This window comes from Anguilla rostrata, chromosome 9 (genome assembly GCF_018555375.3).
Source record: "Anguilla rostrata isolate EN2019 chromosome 9, ASM1855537v3, whole genome shotgun sequence".
NCBI classification, from domain to species: Eukaryota; Metazoa; Chordata; class Actinopteri; order Anguilliformes; family Anguillidae; genus Anguilla; species Anguilla rostrata.
The window spans coordinates 43,385,411-43,404,397 of record NC_057941.1 but is presented as its reverse complement, the minus strand read 5'-3'; the positions used below and the strand labels follow the sequence as shown (position 1 = coordinate 43,404,397).

Here is an 18,987-nt window from a genome sequence, read left to right as displayed (position 1 = left end):
AAATATTTTTTTCTTATAGACGGTGAAAATATTCCAAACTTTCACAGGCTGAAGAAGAAGAAGAAGAACAATGTATCCAAGTTAATTAAACCTGCTCCTATCCACTCTTTTTTTCTTATTATTATTCTTACTGTTATTTTTAATGAGACGTTTACTTTGCTTGACTTAAAACCATTACATTTCCTCCACGGCATTCACTGTGTATCAGCCATAAAGCCAGCCGGGACGCTGGCCTTCGAACCCGCTCGTACGCGTTTCACACACCCCTCCTGTTTAAGCGCACGTAGCCACCGCGACAGAGCGCAGCGCTCTTAACCTGAGCCCGAATGAGAAGGCAGCTACGGCGCGGCGCGGCGCGGCGCGGGCTACGCCGCAATACCAGCGGCTCGCCTTCAAAGGCCGGACGCGGCTCTCCAAACCAGAGCGGGCGGGCGCCGGCGGCGAGCCGGGCCGAACCCAAAACCCCGGAGCCGACCGCAGCGCCCCCTCGCCCGCGGCCCGCGGCCGTGGCGCTGCCCGCTCGCGCGGCGGAAGAGCCCCGTCCGAGTCGGCGGGTTCGTCAGCGTCGTCGCGCGCGCCCTACGGCTACCTTCGCTTCAAGTCCCACTTATCCGCCGCAGAAAATGTGCGTCTCCAGCTCCCGCCCCCGCCCGCCTACCCGCCACGATGGCCTGCTTTCCCTTCGTTTCGGAGAACAGAAGCTGTGTCTCTGTCCGATTCCCCTGCCCCCTCGCCACCCCACCCCGCCCCACCTCACCTCACCTCACTATAAATCTACCCAGTCTCGCCTGGTCATTACTTTGGGAAACTTTTTTTTTGGTTAACGGTACATTCCTGGTCAGCACACACACGGATTTAGAGCAGATCAAATAAAGTTTAGCCGTTTAGTCAGGAGTGGGAGTCACCTGGAGTCTGCTCGGTGCAGCAACAGGACTCATTTATCTAGTTTGTCTTTAATGGGGACGGTGGCGCATTAGAGGTCAGACACGGTACGACGTGAGAAAACCGACTGTTCTTAGCTCCTGGTTCCCCGGGAGCCTGGTCTGGTAAAGGCAATGTTCGAAAATCCAAACAAACAGCCATTTTTTTTTTCTAGAACGTTTACGAGGGCAAGAGAAGCGGCTTCAAAAAGTTTCCGGCACGTGCTTTCAATGTCAAGCGTGCGATCAAAGAGAAAAAAACGAATCCTACAGCGGTCCTAACGTTTACACACCGACCGCCGGCTCACTTTGATTACGTTTGAAAAAAAAAAAAAGAACAGAAAAAACGATCACAAGGTGCTTGCACAGTCACCGTTGCAACGCGGCGTTGAAGAAAGGAATTCGCACCGACGAGATAACGCGTGAAAGAGGAAGCTGTTTTTCCCAGGAGTTCTCTTTTCAGGGTCGCGTGTCGGAGATCGGCTTTTTTTCGAGCGACGCCGCGTTTCGGCCTCGACGCTGGGAGACTGACACGGCACCGCACAGAGAGGGAAACCCCAACACGCGTGTGTGTGTTCCAGCGAAGTCGGCAGGGATTCGCTTTCAGTTCAGTTAAATTCCCCGTCACTTTAAAGATCCACCTGTGCGGAACACTGTGACCTGAAGTTCATTCGTCCAACCCTTGAAGTAAAAAAAAAAAAATGTTTTATTTCTTTCATCACACACAAGGGTTCAATAAACCCCAGGGATAGGTGGGTGGATGTACCAAGCATTCATACCACAGTATGGTATGTACTGAAGGGCATGCCCCATGGTACATACCATACTGTATGACATTTCATACAGAATTAGCCTCACCAAAACGCTTCCTGTTTAGTTGTCTAGTCCAGAATGTTCAACGAGAACATTTTAAGCCTGAGTCAGACAAAGGTTAAATGATAATTACCACGCAAATTAAAAACTAAAAAAAAAAAAAAACTGTTCTTTTTAACTACAACAGTAGTTTGATAACCCTAGGTTAAACATTAAGTGGGTGCCCGGAACAAATACCTGGAGATGGACAGCTTCCAAAGGGGATTACACACCGCCCTTCGACACGGCGAGAACACCTGCCTAATCTCTGCCGCCCAATTAGCCCACGCCAGCCCGCTCCCGCCACACCGCCTCCTCCGCCGCTCAGATGTGGTTTCACAACCCGGCAGCGAAGAAAGACGGTGAGTCACTTTCTCGTGAGCCTATTCAACGGCTCCTCGGACAAAAGAGGCCAGCGCACTAAAGGTGTGTGAAGGCGGAGGAGGCGGGGGGGGGCATGGGTAACCAGCGGACAGTCAACCCACCGGCCTGACATGTGACTGCACTGAGAGAGAGAGAGAGAGAGAGAGAGAGAGAGAGAGAGAGAGAGAGAGAGAGAGCGAGAGAGAGAGAGAGTGTGTGTGCGGGGGCGCGAGCTCCATCATTGGGCGACGGCGACTGGACCACGCCCTCCGTCACACACACTGATTCAGCGTCCGCCACACACAACAGCTCCCAGCCTCCGAAGCCCCAGGGCGCCCATCCAGCCCAAATCCAAACAAAGCCCAGGACTTGGATGTCAGCGTTTGTCAATAGCTGGCAAGACCGTGCATGTGTGTACCGTGGGGGGGGTGGGGTGGGGGGTAGGGTGGGGGGGTATATTTGCACGTGGACCCCGTGTCAGGAGATCACGAAGACGGCAAACTGCCGATGCCGGTCCCTGCGAGCGCTACGCGAGCTCCAGCTGCCGTCTCCCGCTACAGATGCCGATAATTAAAGCAAAGTTGGTCATAATTACCAGCAGTGGAGTTTAATTTCAGAGGCTGTGCGAGTACAACGCTGCGTTCCCCTTGAGTATCTCCAAACGTGTAATTTCGAACATCCTGAGAGACGCCCAATATAGCATCTACAGTACGTTTCCTTTATTTAGTCGATATGCTTGGTTATTTCTGAAAACAAGGGACTTTAAATCACGCCGCCTGGGACAGCCCACAAACACTGAGGTATTTTTAACTCGCCAACTTGTGATTTCTGTAGATAGCTAGACATTACGGTAATTATCATCCGAGAGAGCAGATATTCTCGTCTCCGGAGCTTTTGGGGTACCGAAAGGGGGGGGGGGGGGCTCAAACACTTCCTTTTATCTTTGCAAAATTTGTTCAAAACTTCAAATATAACGGCACCGCAATGCTTTTCCGCGCTGATTTACAGTTAAGTGCGGTAATTTTCCGCTGACCATAATTGCTTAATGATGAAACATTACGGGTCGTAGTTTAATGGCGGATGACGTGAATGCGCTTTCGTCCAAACAGTTTAGGCTTCCCTGATGCAACCGGTTTCAAAAAGTCCCTTTTTCCTCTCGGTCAGCACGTCAGCGCAGGTTTGCGCTGTCCCGCGAACAAACCTGGCGACCCCCGACTCTCCCCCGTCCAGCGCTTTCGGAGCGTTAGCGAACGGGCCGTCCCGTTGGAGCCGGCCGCGGGGGGGGGGGGGTGGGCCATGGAGTAGGGGGCTCAGCGGGACGGGTGTGTGGGACGCTTCCGGTCCAGAGAGGGGGGACCCACAGCGGCTTCCCCTGACTGCTCACCCCAACGCCTGCTGGTCCTCTCCAGGCCTCGCCTGGTTTTGGAAAGATCACCCCCCCCTCACCCCCCCCCCACACACACACACACACACACACACAAACCATGTGCTGCAGAGCCTGTCCAGACACTGTAGAGCTATAGTGCTGACTCATGTCTCTGAACACCCCCCCCCCAGGATGGCTGCAGACATAACAGTCTCCAGCACAATCTGATAACCCTCCCTCACACACGCACACAAACACAACCCCCCCCAACCACCACCATTTGTCTCCTCACACTGTTTTGATTTATTTGCAACTCTTGTTTTTCAAGCAATAGTGGGCCCTTAGCTCTGTAAATCCCACAACTGCCTCCGCCAAGTAAGGATGGAGGGAGGGAGGGAGAGAGAGAGAGGAGGGGGGGGGGGTATTACTAATCTCCGGACATTGCTGATGCGTCTCCAACAGCCGGGCCCAACTCCCCGCACTCCGTCCCGGTTGAGTCTTCCGTTTGAGTGGTGCTGTGATGCACTTCAAACAGGCTGCCCGTACGCACTTAGCCCACTACACTCCTATTGCAGCATCAAATAACAGCCGACTGCTTCCCCCTACTGGAAAGCTTCTGCAACAACAAGCTCCGAGTCCTCCAAAAACATATTCGAGAAATACAGAAGGAAGGACTGGGGTGTAACGTATCCAATTACACTTGTTTACACACGATGTAACCGCAAACAAACATTCGTGTTCATTTGTCATTTTTAATATCATCAATATATGTGATCTGCTTTGCAGCAAATTTGGAGGAGTTTGTACTGCAGTTTACAGAAGCTGAACAGAACAGGTTCCATAAACTGTTTCACTGATTTTTTTTTTTTCTGACATAGCCAAGCCATTTCTTCATCCGAATAAAACACATGCAGAGCAATTACTTTACCACCAGTTGCAAACAATGTTTTACACTGTCTAAATCAGAGTTTAAAAAACGTAAAAATAAAAAATAAACAGAAGAATACAGATTTACAAACATAAATCGTTGATGATATTCGCATTAGAAAGGCCTCGTATAGTTTCCACCAACATCTTTTTTTTTAAAAAAGAGCTTGAAATAGAGGATTTGCCCGGTGGAGCAAGCGCGACTCAGTGGAACACAGCCGAACAAGCCACGCCTCCATCTGCCGGCCGCGAGATGCGCCCGTACAAATCACAGTGGAGCTTTTCACTTCCTCGTCTCTATAACCATGTGAGAATCTTTTACGAGGCCACATGCAAAGAAAGTTACACTATACGTGCTGACAGAATAGCGCTGACAGGGTGATGTCATAACGTAAAGTCTAAGGCATCTTAATCTTACTGCTGTACAAATCTTTACCACAAATGCAAAGTTGGCAAAGAACGGACCATTACAACATACAGAGTGCATTTCCCTTCCGTGCTCAAAACTGGTAGAAGACGCATCATACCTGACCGCAGCCTCGCGGGTATTGTCTGTGTAAAACCGCTGTTTGAATTACAACGGATTTTAAAAGGAGCATTTCGCCATCTAGCGAGCACAGTTGGTACAGCCACTGCGAGCAGGTTGGTCTGTGCAACTCGTGTCCATTTTTCTAATCAACAGAAAATTGGACTAACAGATTTAGTTTCCCGATTTGTCACATTAAGATCAAAGACAAAGTGCTGAAACCATTCTTATTTGGCTTAGAATGACCAGGTTATATTTTTCCATTTATGTCATTTAGAAAATTGTTTAAAAAAATAATAATAAAAAAACAAGTCTAAAGTATTTGTAGACATTGGAGAAGGGAAACAATTTGCATTTTGAGTGCCTTGGTGACAGGTTCCCCCAGTGCTACGGAGGACAAACTGCATACTGAGGAAATGAGAGCAGACAGGGCTCTCTAGATACTTACAAGGCTGAGATCAGTTGTGGTCAAACTAATGCCGACTGCCAAAAACAAATACGCCAGCACCAAATGGCTATTCCTGGCCGAAGCTTCAGCGCGCGGGTGGGTGTGCTATATATACAACGAGTGCAAGTGTGTGTGTATTCATTTGGTTGCCACATGTGAATAAGTAAATATTCTCAAAGGAAAAGTAATAATATTTTCATCCAAATTTCCGAAAAATTCATTTCTCAAACAGACAAAAAAAAAAGACTTTTTTGTAGCATTCATATTTGGTGCGCACTATGATGTCTACACAGTACGCAGCCATGCGAACAGCGATAGAGTCATGGAAATTTTTACATATTTTGGAGCTCCGATGATGGATGTCCAAAGCCAAGCGAAACACGGATTAATTGGGGCTAAGATGGAAATGGCATTTTTGCACGAGGTAGACGGGGGATCGCTGAATAGCGGGAAGGAATAACATCACGTACGGACACGCTAATGTGGACCGGTTGCTATAATTCCATCTGCATTCCCAGTAAAATACAAAAACTATACACCTCTTTACTTGGAAACAAAAACATCCAACCATCTCCCGTATATTAAAGCTGTGGCCCTAGATTCCATTAGAGAGGCAGTGTAGTATAACGTACAATAAAGTATTATGATTAAGGAACTGCACTGGCAAGGATTGGATTCTAGCATTAAAAATACACTATATGACCAAGTGTATCTGCACACCCCTTGGTCTGGGGATGTTTTTCATGGTTTGGCCTAGGCCCCTCAGTTCCTGTGAAGGCAAATCTTAATGCTACAGCATGCAATCACATTCTAGATGATTCTGTGCTTCCCCAAGCCGGGAAGGCCCTTTCCTGTTTCAGCATGGCTATGCCCCCAGGCACACAGTGAGGTCCATATAGAAATGGTTTTGTTGAGAACAGTGTGGAAGAACTTGACTGGCCTGCACAGAGCCCTGACCTCAACCCCCTCCAACACCTTTTGGGATCAATTGGAAAGCCAACTGTGAGCCAGGCTTAATTGCCAGATTAGTGCCCACCCCCACTGGCTGAATGGAAGCAAATCCCTGCAGCAATGCTCCAACATCTGGTATAAAGCCTTCCCAGAAGAGTGGAGGTTGTTATAGCAGCAAGGGGTGGACCAACACCATGTTAATGCCCATAATTTTGGATGAGATGTTGGATGTCAGGTGTCCACATACTTTTGGCCATGTAGTGTACCGAAGCTGTTCTCTCTGAAAAAGAGTATGTGCAAAAATACCCAAAAGTAAACTCCACATATGTGACCACCTTGCGGACAGCCCACCACACCTGGAACATTCTAGAGAGCATTCACTACGCACTTAGCCAGCCTCTGATGGGATGCCTCAACAGCCAACTACGACATGCAGGAACTATGAGAACCAAACAAATGCTTCCCTAATGCCTCTCAGTAACTAAAACAACCAATTATTCAAGCTTAATATAAATGTGCAGCAGTGGGTAGGGATAAGCTATTTATTTAGAGCAAAGCGAAGGCTTTTTGTGCTGTAGAGGCATGGTTGTTATGTGAGTGGACAACCAGCCATTTCAGATAGCCCAAACTGTTATCTCAGTGGACCACAGGCCAAATCACCAATAGCCCACCCATGCCAAAAAAACATTATACATTATACTTAAAAATACTTGAAGTATAATTACAGTTTATATCAAGTATGCTTAGTATACAATTTTTTCACATGGGAAATTAATTTTGAGGGGTTGAGATCATATAAATGTGATTATATCAGGTAATATACTGATATACTGATCAGGTAATGTATAATCAAAGTATAATCAAATAAGGAACACTTATTTATAATTTAATAGCGGTCCCTGAATTATTTTAAGTCACAAAATAGTGTATTTAAAAACAGTTACCTTTAACTTAATAGTTTTCCAGACTTGTTCAGCTGCATTTTAATAGTTAGAAAGATGAAATCTCTTATCCCCTTTTTTACCAATTCGAAGCAGTTTTCAAAACACTTTCAAAACCAGTGTCAACACAGGCTGCATAACATTAAAAAATTCAATTGAAAATAAGTGTTGAATAGAATTTTTATAATTTCACAATTCAACTGTTTATATGGTTTGTTTGTAAGAAAGTGACATAACATTTTACTCAAGTATTAATGAATGCTTGATTCAATCAAACACCTGGATTTAATAGGAAATACTCCACGGGTCACATCAGGTGTTTCTGAGAACAAAAACTGGATTAGGTCAGATAAATGGTTCCACTCTTAAGTGTGCATGCAGTCATAAAGATAATGCACAGAATAAAAAAGATAAAGATGCCACAGTTACTACAGGAGTCTAAGAGTTTTCATCTCTCATAAGAGGAAAGTTCCTAAACTGAATTCCCAGGCAAGTCACCTGATTATAAAGAAGCAAGAAGGATTGCATTACATAAAAAAGACCACAAGATGGCACTCTGTTCCTTTTAAATCAATCTGGGCTGTTCAAAGTTTTCTTTTACGTAATTCAAGAGTGGAATATTTACAAAATAAGCTAGTAAATACTCTTAATGGCTTCCACATAAAAACCGTTAATACATGAGCTTATATCGTGCTTCCAAGTGGCAGATGGCGGGGTCAGCTCCAGTAATGTTCCTCGACACAATAAAGACAAACAGATGTTTTGTAAGCGTTATCGCCAAAACGACCCAGAGCCGTACCTCAGCACCGAAGTGCGAGAACGCGGAGGTGGTGGCCGCTGTCCTCAAGTGAACCCCAAAGGGGGAGGGTGGGGGCACGGTGCTGGTTGTTCCTGCGCCGCCCGTCCAAAAATGTACTGACCCGCCTAGCTTGTGGAGACACCCCCTTCTCCTCCCCACCGGAGAGCAGAACCCAACACCCCCTCACCCCAAATGCCCTTTCAGCCCTAATATTCACAGAGAGAGGAGGGGCCCAAACAACTAGCCCAAAATGCAACCCTACCCGTTGGGAGGGGGGGGGGGGCACTGCCGTCCTCAAACATACAGTGTAGAAGATCCACATTTAGTGCCATGTGTGTAACCCCCCCACACCCCCCAATCCCACCCCGAATCCCCTAATCCCACCCTAACCCCCTAATCCAGCCCTCTCTCTGCTACCCGGCTGCCCCTTGCACAGTACGCAGGAGTAAACCCTGAAGAGAAGAGCGTTCCTCCTTCCGCCTCCCAAGCAAAAACAAAACCAAAGCAGACAGCGACTGGAAGCAAGCGAGAGGCAGGGGAAGAGGCGCAGGTGGAAGAGGGGAGGGGGGGCGGGGTGAGGTGCCAGGAGGCAGGAAGGTGGAGGCGGGCCAGGTGGGGGGCTCTTACCGGGTAGGCAGGAATGGGAGGCCCTCCCCAGGCGAGGACGACAGGGAGAGGCGCCTACATAGGCCACCGAGGAGCGGCTCCTCCAAGCGCCGCACGTACTGCAGGCGAGAGGCACAGCGACAGGGGGAGAGAGAGCGCCGTTAAATAAGGGGCCCCTCGGAGCGCGCGCCGCGTCCCGCGCACGCCGCCCCGCGCACGGGCAGGAGAGTCCGCGGGGTGTGAGCACTTGGTCGCATGCCTCTCCATGCACCACGCGCTCTACGCACGCTCTCTCTCTTCTCTCCCCTTTCTCTCTCCTGCCCCTCCCTCTTTAGGTCTCTCACACTTGTTCTCTCTCTCTCTCTCTCTCCCACTCTTACTCTCTCTCTCTGTCTCCCACTCTCTTTCACTCACTCTCTCTCTATTTCTATGTCTCTCACACTTGTTCTCTCTCTCTCTTCCCCCTCTCTCTCTCTCTCTCCCACTCTTATTCACTCCCATTCTTATTCGCTCACACACACACACACACTCACTCTGACACTATCACTATCAGTCTCTCCCTCTTCCCCTCTTTCTCCCACTCTTATTCTCTCTCTTTCTCTCTTTCCCACTCTCTCTCTCTGTGACTCCCCCATTCTTATTCTCTCTCACACACACACTCACTCTCTCACACTCTCACTGTCAGTCTCTCTCTCTCGCTCTCTTCCCCTCTCTCTCCAACTTATTCTCTCTTTCTCTCTCTCTCTCTCTCTCTCTCTATGACTCTCCCATTCTTATTCTATCTCTCACACACACACTCACACTGACTCTCTCACACTCTCACTATCAGTTTCAGTCTCTCTCTCTCTCTCTTCCCCTCTCTCTCCCACTCTATCTCTCTCTCTCCCTCTCTCCCTCTCTCTTCCCCTCTCTCTCTCTCTCACAGACAGCGTTTTTATCATCAACATTCATGGTTTGGATTACGGGAACCGCAGGCTTGGCCACGCGCGCGCTCGTTTCCAGTAGGGACCGGAGAAAAACAAAAACAGCACGTGGTTCCCCTCAGAGGACCCTTCCTCTTTAGAAAAAAAACTCTTGAGGGACGAAAAAAAAAAACTTCAAAAAAAAAAAAAGCGCACGAATCTCAACTCTGACTGGCCCTCGCGAGCATGCGGGGCGGCGTGCGTCAGCCCCCGGAACGGCCCGGCCCACAGGACTCCCAGAGGGCACTGGGTTCATTGCGCCGTTTTTATTTTTTCTCCCCGCCCCTCACCTTCTGGTGAGTTCCCTCCGTAGAGTAGACGAAGGAGAAGCAGGCGAGCCCGAGCAGCACGGTCAGCGCCATCGCCCTCTGGTGGCAGAACCTGGAATTGCACGCAGAGAGCACGTTTCACACACCGAGCCAGCTCGCCCACAGGGGCTTAGATCAGGATAAAAAAGCCTTAATCCCCAATAATGGCATTAGGACCCTTTCCAATCTTTTCCACACATCAAGCTGCACGTTTACAGTCTCACACGGTTCTGAGGTTTAACAGCGCCGACAGTTTAAAAGAAAAACACCTTCAAAAAAGAAAAAAAAAAAAAAGGTAACGGCTGTGGTCTCAAATTTCCCAATTTCACAGGTAAAAGACTTGGGACTTACCGGTGTGTCATCTGACATTTTGACAGAGTCTGTAATTCAAAGTTGGAGGGGAAAATGACTTTGATGTGGTTTTGCAGAGCTCTGCATCATTACTGTAGTGCTGCCAAGGGAAAAGTTTTCTTACAGAACAGGCCTCTGCTGACAGAAGACACTCACACTGCTGCAGTCTCCATAGTCTCTTTTAATTTCCTCTCCTGCACTGACTGCTCATTAAACGGTACAATGCTATTTTATCAACGCGGGTATTTCAATGCTATTCATCTTTTTTTAATCCATGGGGAACTGTGAGCACGGATCCTGTGCATAAATAATTGTTCAAATTGTGTCTACCTTTTTACTCTCCGCAGTGCTGTACTACCGTTCTTTAACAGCCTAAATTTCTCCTCGGGGGATTGACAAAGGCTTTTATTGATTTAGAACAGAACCTCAGCCCTGGAGCCAAAGTAAATGGGAGACTGTTCAATGTAACCTGTAGAGCTGGAATGGCCAAAATTCACTGGAGTGTGTGTATGTATGTGTGTGTGTGTGTGTGTGTGTGTGTGTGTTTGTGTGTAGGTGGCTGGGTGTGCGTGAGAAGCGTGGAGAGGACTCTGGACCCTGGCTCCACGTCTCCTGAACTCCGCTCACTTCACTGGGGGGGGAGGGGGTGGAGCAGGAGGGGGCGGAGTTCACTAATTCACTTTTATCTTTGATCCAACGGTAGCAAGCTGTGACTGTCACCGCAAAACAACCAAGTCCCAGCGAGTCAGCGCCCCAACCAAGTCCCAGCGAGTCAGCGCCCCAACCAGGTCCCAGCGAGTCAGCGCCCCAACCAAGTCCCAGCGAGTCAGCGCCCCAACCAAGTCCCAGCGAGTCAGCGCCCCAACCAAGTCCCAGCGAGTCACAAAAGACTCATTGTATTTAGGATCACAGCACTACTACGCCAGTCCCAACAACTTCATTTTACTTAAACATAAAGATTTTAAAAATGTTGACAACTTCACAATCCACGTATGAAAACTCAGTCAAGAGTTAAGTGACAGTCGAGAGCAGGCTTGCGATCAAAAGGGGGAACATTCGAGTGCTCCCTGTTCAAATGACCAAACTGTGCCAGTGTGTTCAACACGCCCCCCAGTCCGCCCTCACAGGGATTAGGGCTCGCACGTCGCGGGTGTCCCACATCAAAGCATTACATGCGATCAGGCCTAATGAGTGCGGTGTGTGTGTGTGGGGGGTGGGGTGGCGGGGAGGTTAAAACAGCGACTCACCTGCAGGTCCAGTCCCTCAGGGAGAGGAGCGACTCCAGGAGGAAGTAGCGCAGGGTGAGGGCGGGGGGGGGGGTGCGGTGGGGGGGGGGGGGTGGTAAAAAGCAGCGACTCACCTGCAGGTCCAGCCCTCAGGGTGAGCAGCAGCTCCAGGAGGAAGTAGCGCAGGGTGAGCAGCGGCTTCTTCCACAGGAGCAGCCCCAGCCGCTCCTCGCGGTCGCGCCGTCTCCGCTCCGCCGGCGACGGGGCGTCTGGGGACAGGGGGGCCACACACTCGTCACGGGGCCCCGGGGGACCGGGGGCCCCAACGTCACCTCCCCCAAAAGCTCCCTCGGAGATTCCAGCGTACGGTCTTTCCAGGAAAGGGTCTGGGTCTTCACTGTTTGTTTTTATACTGTCTGTGGTGAATCAGTGCGTGTGCCAACTTAACTCAGTAAATACAAAATCAATCAAAAATGCTCGCTGACACCTGAAAAACATTTACTTCGATGTGTTTAGCGAACATTTCCCAGCTGATTCCATTTTGATTATTTGTTTATGGATTGTGCTTGCTGCCAATTAATGTAGATCAGGCACACCGAATCACCTTTAATATGCACTCTGAAGAAGGCTCGCTGCCAAAACACATTTCTCATTTTCATACTTCTAGAAAATGTGTGCAGATTTTAGCATCCGCGGTAAATTAAAAACTAAGATGCGTTTTGACTGCTGGCCTGCTTCTTCTGAACAATATCTCACGAGTGAGTGCCCCACAGTTTTTAAGAGAGTAAGATGAGTGATCAGTGTAATGACTAATCAGTGTAATAAGTAATCAGTGTACTGAGTGATCCACGTACACTTTGAATTGGGGACAGCATTTTTCGCCTCACTCACTTTGCACCTGCTGCCGACTCACCATTAAAAAATAAAAACTCTGTTGATTTCTTAAAAACGCATCAAATCAAAACACATTCCCCAAAAACAAAAAATTTCACTTGCATTTCTAGCAAGCACTGTGGATCATAGAAATTTTAGAAATCAACAAAACAGATATTAAAAACATGCACATTTCTTCAAGTACTGTCATCATACATGTATATTGTGGAGTAATAGAAAGTTTATCAATTAGTCTTTACTCATCACCCTTAAAAATAAGACTGGGTGCATTTTATTGCACTACAAAAGGTTCCACAAAACATCTGACAGGAAGTGGAATTTGGAGGCTTTAAAATACATCTTAAAGTCTCACTTCATTCCCCAGAATTCTCTGCGCTCAATGTTTTGAGGCTCTCTGACTACTGAATACGACACAGGAAGCTCATTGATTGACAATAGAACCCTTCTGCCACAGAAAATTATGTGCTTTGCATTCAGTGCCATTACTCAAAATATTTTTTGTTAATTAAAGAATTCCTTTATTTGGCCTGGTGTCCAGAGGTGGAAAGTCCAGAGGTCAGAAAGTTAAAGTCCTGCCATGTGTTTCTTCCACCCAGGAACCCATGAACTGTTTTCACAAATTAGCTAGTTCTACCTCCAGGCTGTATAATTGTGCTAATGAGCAAATCCAGATGATTAGCACAAAATAGGGGGGGGGGGACCTTTACTTTCTGAACCAGGATTTTCCACCTCTGCTGATGTCACATCGAAGACTCTGCTGTGCATTAGCAACACAGGCCTTCTTCCCCCTCCTGTCAGTTTAAGGGACCTAAAGATACGTGGCATTTCCCTCTGCTTTCTCTCCGCCCTCTCCACCCACCTGAAAACTTCCCATTGGGCAGCTCCTTGGCTCCTCCCACGCGCCTCTGCGGCAGTTCAAGATCTCCTCCATTTTGAGCCATCGGACCGGGTGTGCCGAGGGCCGGAGGGGGGGTGGGGGGTGGGGGGGGGACCTGGACACACAGAACAGACGACGGCTCTCAGCGAAACCCCCCGCTGGAGCCAGCAGGCCCGTCAATCCCCAGCACTCAGTGAGACCCCCGCCATTCCCCCCGCTCCTCACGCTAACCGCCTCGCACGCGGCGGATTACCCCCTAACCCAATCGGCTCCGCGCGCGATCTAATGACCCCGCCCGCGCGCGGTGAGCTCCCGACACGAAACCCCTCTGGTAAGCCCCTCGGCGAGCAAGAGCTGCGCGTTTCGCACAGGAACTCGGGTTCGATTCACATCACAACGGGGCACGAGTCTCATAAACAACTGCTTTACTTAACATGTGACCAATTGCTTGTTTTATGAATGCCGTTACGTTTTTAAGATAATGGTGCACCGATAGGAAAAATGGCATCGTCTTACATACCGTCTTAGTTAAATATTCGGTGGCCATTTCTCACACCGTGCGGTCGGACTGTTAGTAGGGGATTTACAGGGGGAGATGCTGTGAGCTGATACCGGCTTGCCCATTCATATCTGTCGATCGAGGGGCTGATACCGCTGTTCCAGGAAGACGGTCTCTTGCGCAAGCAGAGAGAAAATGCATCTTTTCTGATGGCTGTGCCGCGTGTTCACCTGAGCAGAGTCATACGAACAGGCGAGGTTTCCAGAATCAACAGTACGAGTACAAAAGTGTAATTTATCTTCAAACATGAACAAATTGCATGATCTGTTCCAAGGCCAGTACTGACGTGAGCGGGTCACTAAAACAGAAGAAATAAAATGCAAAAAGTGGCCAAACCAAACAAAACCGCCATTGAAAGGGCGTGCTCTCCCTGCAGTGAAATTTAAAAAAGAACAGCGAGAGCACACACATAACAAACCTCCATTATAGGCAGGAGTGCGTGTGTGACGTCCCTCTGGCTTTGTCTGTGTGTGTGTGTGCGTGCACGTCCATCTCTCTGTCTGTCTGTCTGTGTGTGTGTGTTTGTGTGTGTACTGATCTCAGCCAAAGCGTCATGGAAACAGGTTTCTAGCTGGCAACGATATGAGATGGCAGTACACTGAACTGAAGACTTTGGTCTAATGCTGGATCCTAAACTTCACACGGGGGCTCATCTTGCCAGCGGCCCGCATGCAGAACGTAGCCGCGGCAGCACCGGGGGTCCGGTTTCCTCAGACGGGCCGCGGGTTTACCACGCGTCGCCCGCGGTAACGGGCCCCTTCTCCTCTCTGACCTTTACGCGCGCGGGCAGAATCCCGCCTCGGCACCCGCGAGAGGCGAGAGGGGGTTTGAGCACCTGTGCAAGGTGCGCGTGAGAGACACCCAGAGACACCTCACCTCCCTTTCGGGGGAGGGAGGGGGCCTCATTTCCTCCCGCCCGCACGCCGTCGTCACGGCAGCCAGCCTCTTGAGCGAATGGGCGTCGGCTTACAGAGGAGGGTCACGCCCACGCGGGACATTCCTGCCCCGGCTCCACACCTTCAAATGAACTCGGGGAGTCGAGCGGGCCGAGTGCAAAAAGGGCCCGCTAAAATTAGCGCCGCGAGGCGCGTCTTATAGAACCCCTCCGCCCTCGCGAGGGAGCCGCGTCTGAAACACGGCAAACCCGGGGGGAGCGCAGCAAAACCGCTCCGCAGAGAACGCAACGGGAGTCGGTGGGAGATTGAGTCGGGGGCAAGAGAGTACTGAGGTGTGTTAGACAAGCCCTGGACTCCACCTCCCATCATCCCCCTTTAAATAGTTTCTGCAGCAATATGCCATAATGCACCCCCTCCCACCAGCCCCCACTCACAATAGACTTCCTGGGCAGTAGCTTTAGCCGCTTGATGCTAGTGTGCTTTGCATCAGTAACCCGCCAAGTCCCATAGGAGTCTCTCTCCATCAAGCAGAGTTGCCCTGCTGGGGGAGGAGGGGGAGTTTGCCCACCTCACTGCCATGGTGACTGCACACCGTGCTGCTACTGAGAGCCATGGCCAGCCAGTCATTCCTGTGCTCTCCAGCAGCTCTTAGGCCCATTCTCACTTTCACTTGGATGAACATTTTGACGTTTGACAAAAACAGCTCCATGAGGAGAATTCTGCAACCCCCGTGGGAGCGCCACAGGCCACAGGAAGCTCAGGCGGTTCCCATCCACCCTAATCTGCGTGTGTGGATCGTAAGCGTACGCAGAGGGGGTCAGAGACCGGGCCTTCCGCAGAATAGCTAAGCGCTTCAAGATGTAGGCGCTCCTCCCGAATAAAAAAATTCCACTGCGAGGCCTAGAAAAATAAATAAATACATAAATAAAGCCGATACGCATACTTGTCAGGCGACGTGAGTGGCTGGGGTGCGCAGTAAAATAGCCAAGGAGCACGCCGGTAATCGGGCAGGGACACACCACACAGCGGTGTTACGCGACATCTGAGGAACGATTCCCTTCAGAATCTCCAGCTCATTTTTCATTTCCCCTTTTTTTGCGCATAATGAAAGGCAAATTAACAACGGGCCCGAGGCACGAAGGCGAATCGTTCTTCGCGTTTCATTCGGTTCGAACGCTGGGAAGAGCATTTCCGCTCTTCTATCGCGATGACAATCACAATTATCATAACGCCGAGAACGAAGTGGCGTTTAAATGCAAATAAAAGTAACGATCGACAGAAGTGGGCGGAAAAGACTCAATGGAGCGAGCTGAGGTTACCAGCGCAGAGAACAGCAACTACCGAGTGTGCCGTTCAGCTCTTTAGAGTGCATCCACTAAAGAAAACTCCGTTAGAAATTATATGAATCATAACAACAGCCCGAAACAGAAATAAGTAAAGCAGTTACTAAAGCAGCTTCCTCTTAACTGGATCACACTGATAACTGACGGATTCTATAGCCCTACGTGTTAAAGTATATTTATTAAAGCAGGGCTCTATGCTTACATTTTTTTCCCAAGGAGAACATATACTCCTAAATTGAAATGCTTTGGAGCACACTAATGCATTCAAATCAGTAGATGTGCTCCCCCCCCGCAAAGACTAACTTTAATGGAGTCAAAATTTGACCGAACATGAATGTGAATCTCCATAAATTTAAGCACAAGTTCAGTACAGTCAGTGGCTGCTCCTTTTGGAAAGCGTTTTAAAAACATTGTTATCTGCCGTTTCTTGGATTTCATAAGTTGGACTTCCCGGCCGTGACAAATAGACCGATCAAATGCCGTCCCACGCAACCTGACAACAGGATCGTTCTTGTTCCTAGGCTACTACTTAAACGCATCAGAAACTGCGCTTCTAACCGATAGAGACGTGATGCAATTACAGATGGAGTTAGCAGGGTATTAAAACGCAGCGTTCAAGCACCAGAGGTCCGCAGGAGTAGGCCTACCTGGTATCAGCCTACACATCAGACATTGATGGAGAAGTCATTAAAAAGGCAACTTACGTAACAGCCGGTAATGCGCTGGAATAAAAGTAGTTTAAAAGAGCTATACGTTTTCATTATAATAACACACTGCTGATAATAAAACGCAGGCCTTGTACCAGCTGGCTACATTCCCTACTTTCAACACACCACGTAAGACCATTGCAACGAGTTCAGACAAGCAGAGAGTGGACTGAATAACACCAGTGAATCAAACTGAAACTGAAATCCCCTGTATCCAGAGAAATCTTTAGACTGACACATATCACGCTGGGTAAAATACAGTACATTTATACTACATCCCAATGCATCACAGTGTATTCTCTGCCCTGGTTCATTTACCTATCTGTTCAGAAAAGAGGACACAGGGCCCCCTATCCAGGTAAATGAAATATTATCCAGAATTTCTGCTCAGTGTGGAAAATGTGCTGGGTGTCAGGTTCAGGCTTTGTGGTAGAAATATCACACCTCATTGATTTCAGTGCAACCTTCAGTGGGTACTAAATTTACGCACAAATCACCCAGACTGAAAGAGACACACCACCCCCCAAAAGATTTTGGGAAATGAGTACAAAAAGTAGGTCCTTTAGAAGTTGGCTTACGGAAACTTTGTTTTTAAAAAAAGAAACAGGCATTGGATGATGACTAAGATAGTAACTTCCAAGGCCCCAAGAGATTATAAACAAAAGGTCAGTCTGGATTCCACATGCATAAACCGCTCTCAAATGCAGAGGAGGCAAACAGACTTCAGATACAAAACATGACTGTAATTTACTCTGTAAACATATGTACCTGCATCAAGGTATTTTGCTCCTCGATTATAGGTGTAGAAGTCATGTGTGCTCTCCAGACAAATGAGCATTCAGGCACAGGAAGACTCAAAACGCTAAATTCCTAAAAAGACTAAATGAAATGACGCAGTTTCACACCGCTGCCCTAACCGAGCACAGGGCTCGGCACTCACAAGTAAGGAGATCAGTTTTACTTTTAAAGCAGGGCCAACTCTGCACTTTCATAACACTTCTGTTACACAATGCTGGGCCCAGAGGACAACCCCCCCCCCTCCAAAAAAAAAAAAAAAAGGTATTGCGCAATAACATATTTTTTGCACAGACATTACGGTAGAGAAACCTTACGTTCTACAACCACACTGCCAAGCAAAATAATTTTTTTTTTAATCACAAACCTTGAACCTAAAAACAAACATTGCATAAACTGTCAAGCCAGAGTTACTGATGAGTTTACACAGTACAGCCTCACAACTAAAGCTCCCTAAATCTTATTTGGGACAAAATGAAGAAGAAAACAACCACACAGCAAAAGGTACTTCAACAGTAAGTGACGATGCACAAGGACCAGTAAAATCCTTCTCAGAGGTGAGTCTACCTTAAAAATGTGGGCAAACTACTGAGCTTAATTGTGCTTTTAAAAAACCCAACAGGACTAAAAACATGTTTAAGTGCAGGGGGAGCTTTACTCTGCTCATTTGCACATCTAAAACTAAAGGCTCAGGACACCGCAAAGCACTGTTTTAAAGAAAGCCTCACCTCAGTGACCCAGGGAGCTTCTGAGGCGCTCCAGTTCCGACCAGCGTAACCGATGGCGATGCTGTGCAGTGACCTCACAGAGGGGCAGAGAGCCAATACTGCTGCTGGCCAGAGCTGCAGGAGTCTGCTCTCTGTACACTACTGCTGCTTCAGTGCAGACTACGTGTAGGGCAGCTGCATGCTGGCACTACATCACAGCGTGTGCACGTGTGTGTGTGTGTGTGTGTGCTTGTGTGTGGGGCGTGTGGTGTGGTGTGTGGTGTGTTTCGGGGGGGTGGGGGTGGGGTGGAGCTAAGCACATTTCTGACTCCTTTTCATTCCTCAATCACAGGAGAAAAGAATATCCAATTAACTCACTAAAAATAAAACAATCAGGTCATCGCCTAAAATACCTATATAGAAACCCTCCCTGGGTTTCTGTATATAAGAAGGTAAGAGAGACTGAATTATTCCCATACATAGATCCGTATTAGCAGCAGACTGATTTATTAGACACCCGGTCTAATTTAAAGTTGGGAATGACGGCCCAGGGGTGATAGCTTAGTTTGTAACAGGTCACAGCCCTCAGCTCCTCACCTATATTCTCCAATTTTCAACCTTGCCTTTTGTCAGAGGACTTGTAGATTAGGCTGTGATCACTGA

The 18,987-nt window shown here is 48.4% G+C and overlaps 1 protein-coding gene across 1 annotated transcript in view; it reads right to left on the bottom strand.

Moving 5' to 3' along the window:
* Positions 1-18,529, bottom strand: part of LOC135263860 (vacuole membrane protein 1-like) — a 67,859-nt gene extending 49,330 nt beyond the window's left edge. The window contains exons 1-5 of the mRNA XM_064352315.1: positions 18,346-18,529; positions 13,300-13,475; positions 11,677-11,962; positions 11,568-11,582; positions 9,952-10,042 (exon numbers count right to left, since the gene is read on the bottom strand). Of these exons, the coding sequence (XP_064208385.1) occupies positions 9,952-10,042; positions 11,568-11,582; positions 11,677-11,962; positions 13,300-13,381 (474 nt within the window). The 5' untranslated portion in view covers positions 13,382-13,475; positions 18,346-18,529. The remainder of the gene's footprint in view (positions 1-9,951; positions 10,043-11,567; positions 11,583-11,676; positions 11,963-13,299; positions 13,476-18,345) is intronic.
* Between the last annotated feature and the right edge of the window lie 458 nt (positions 18,530-18,987).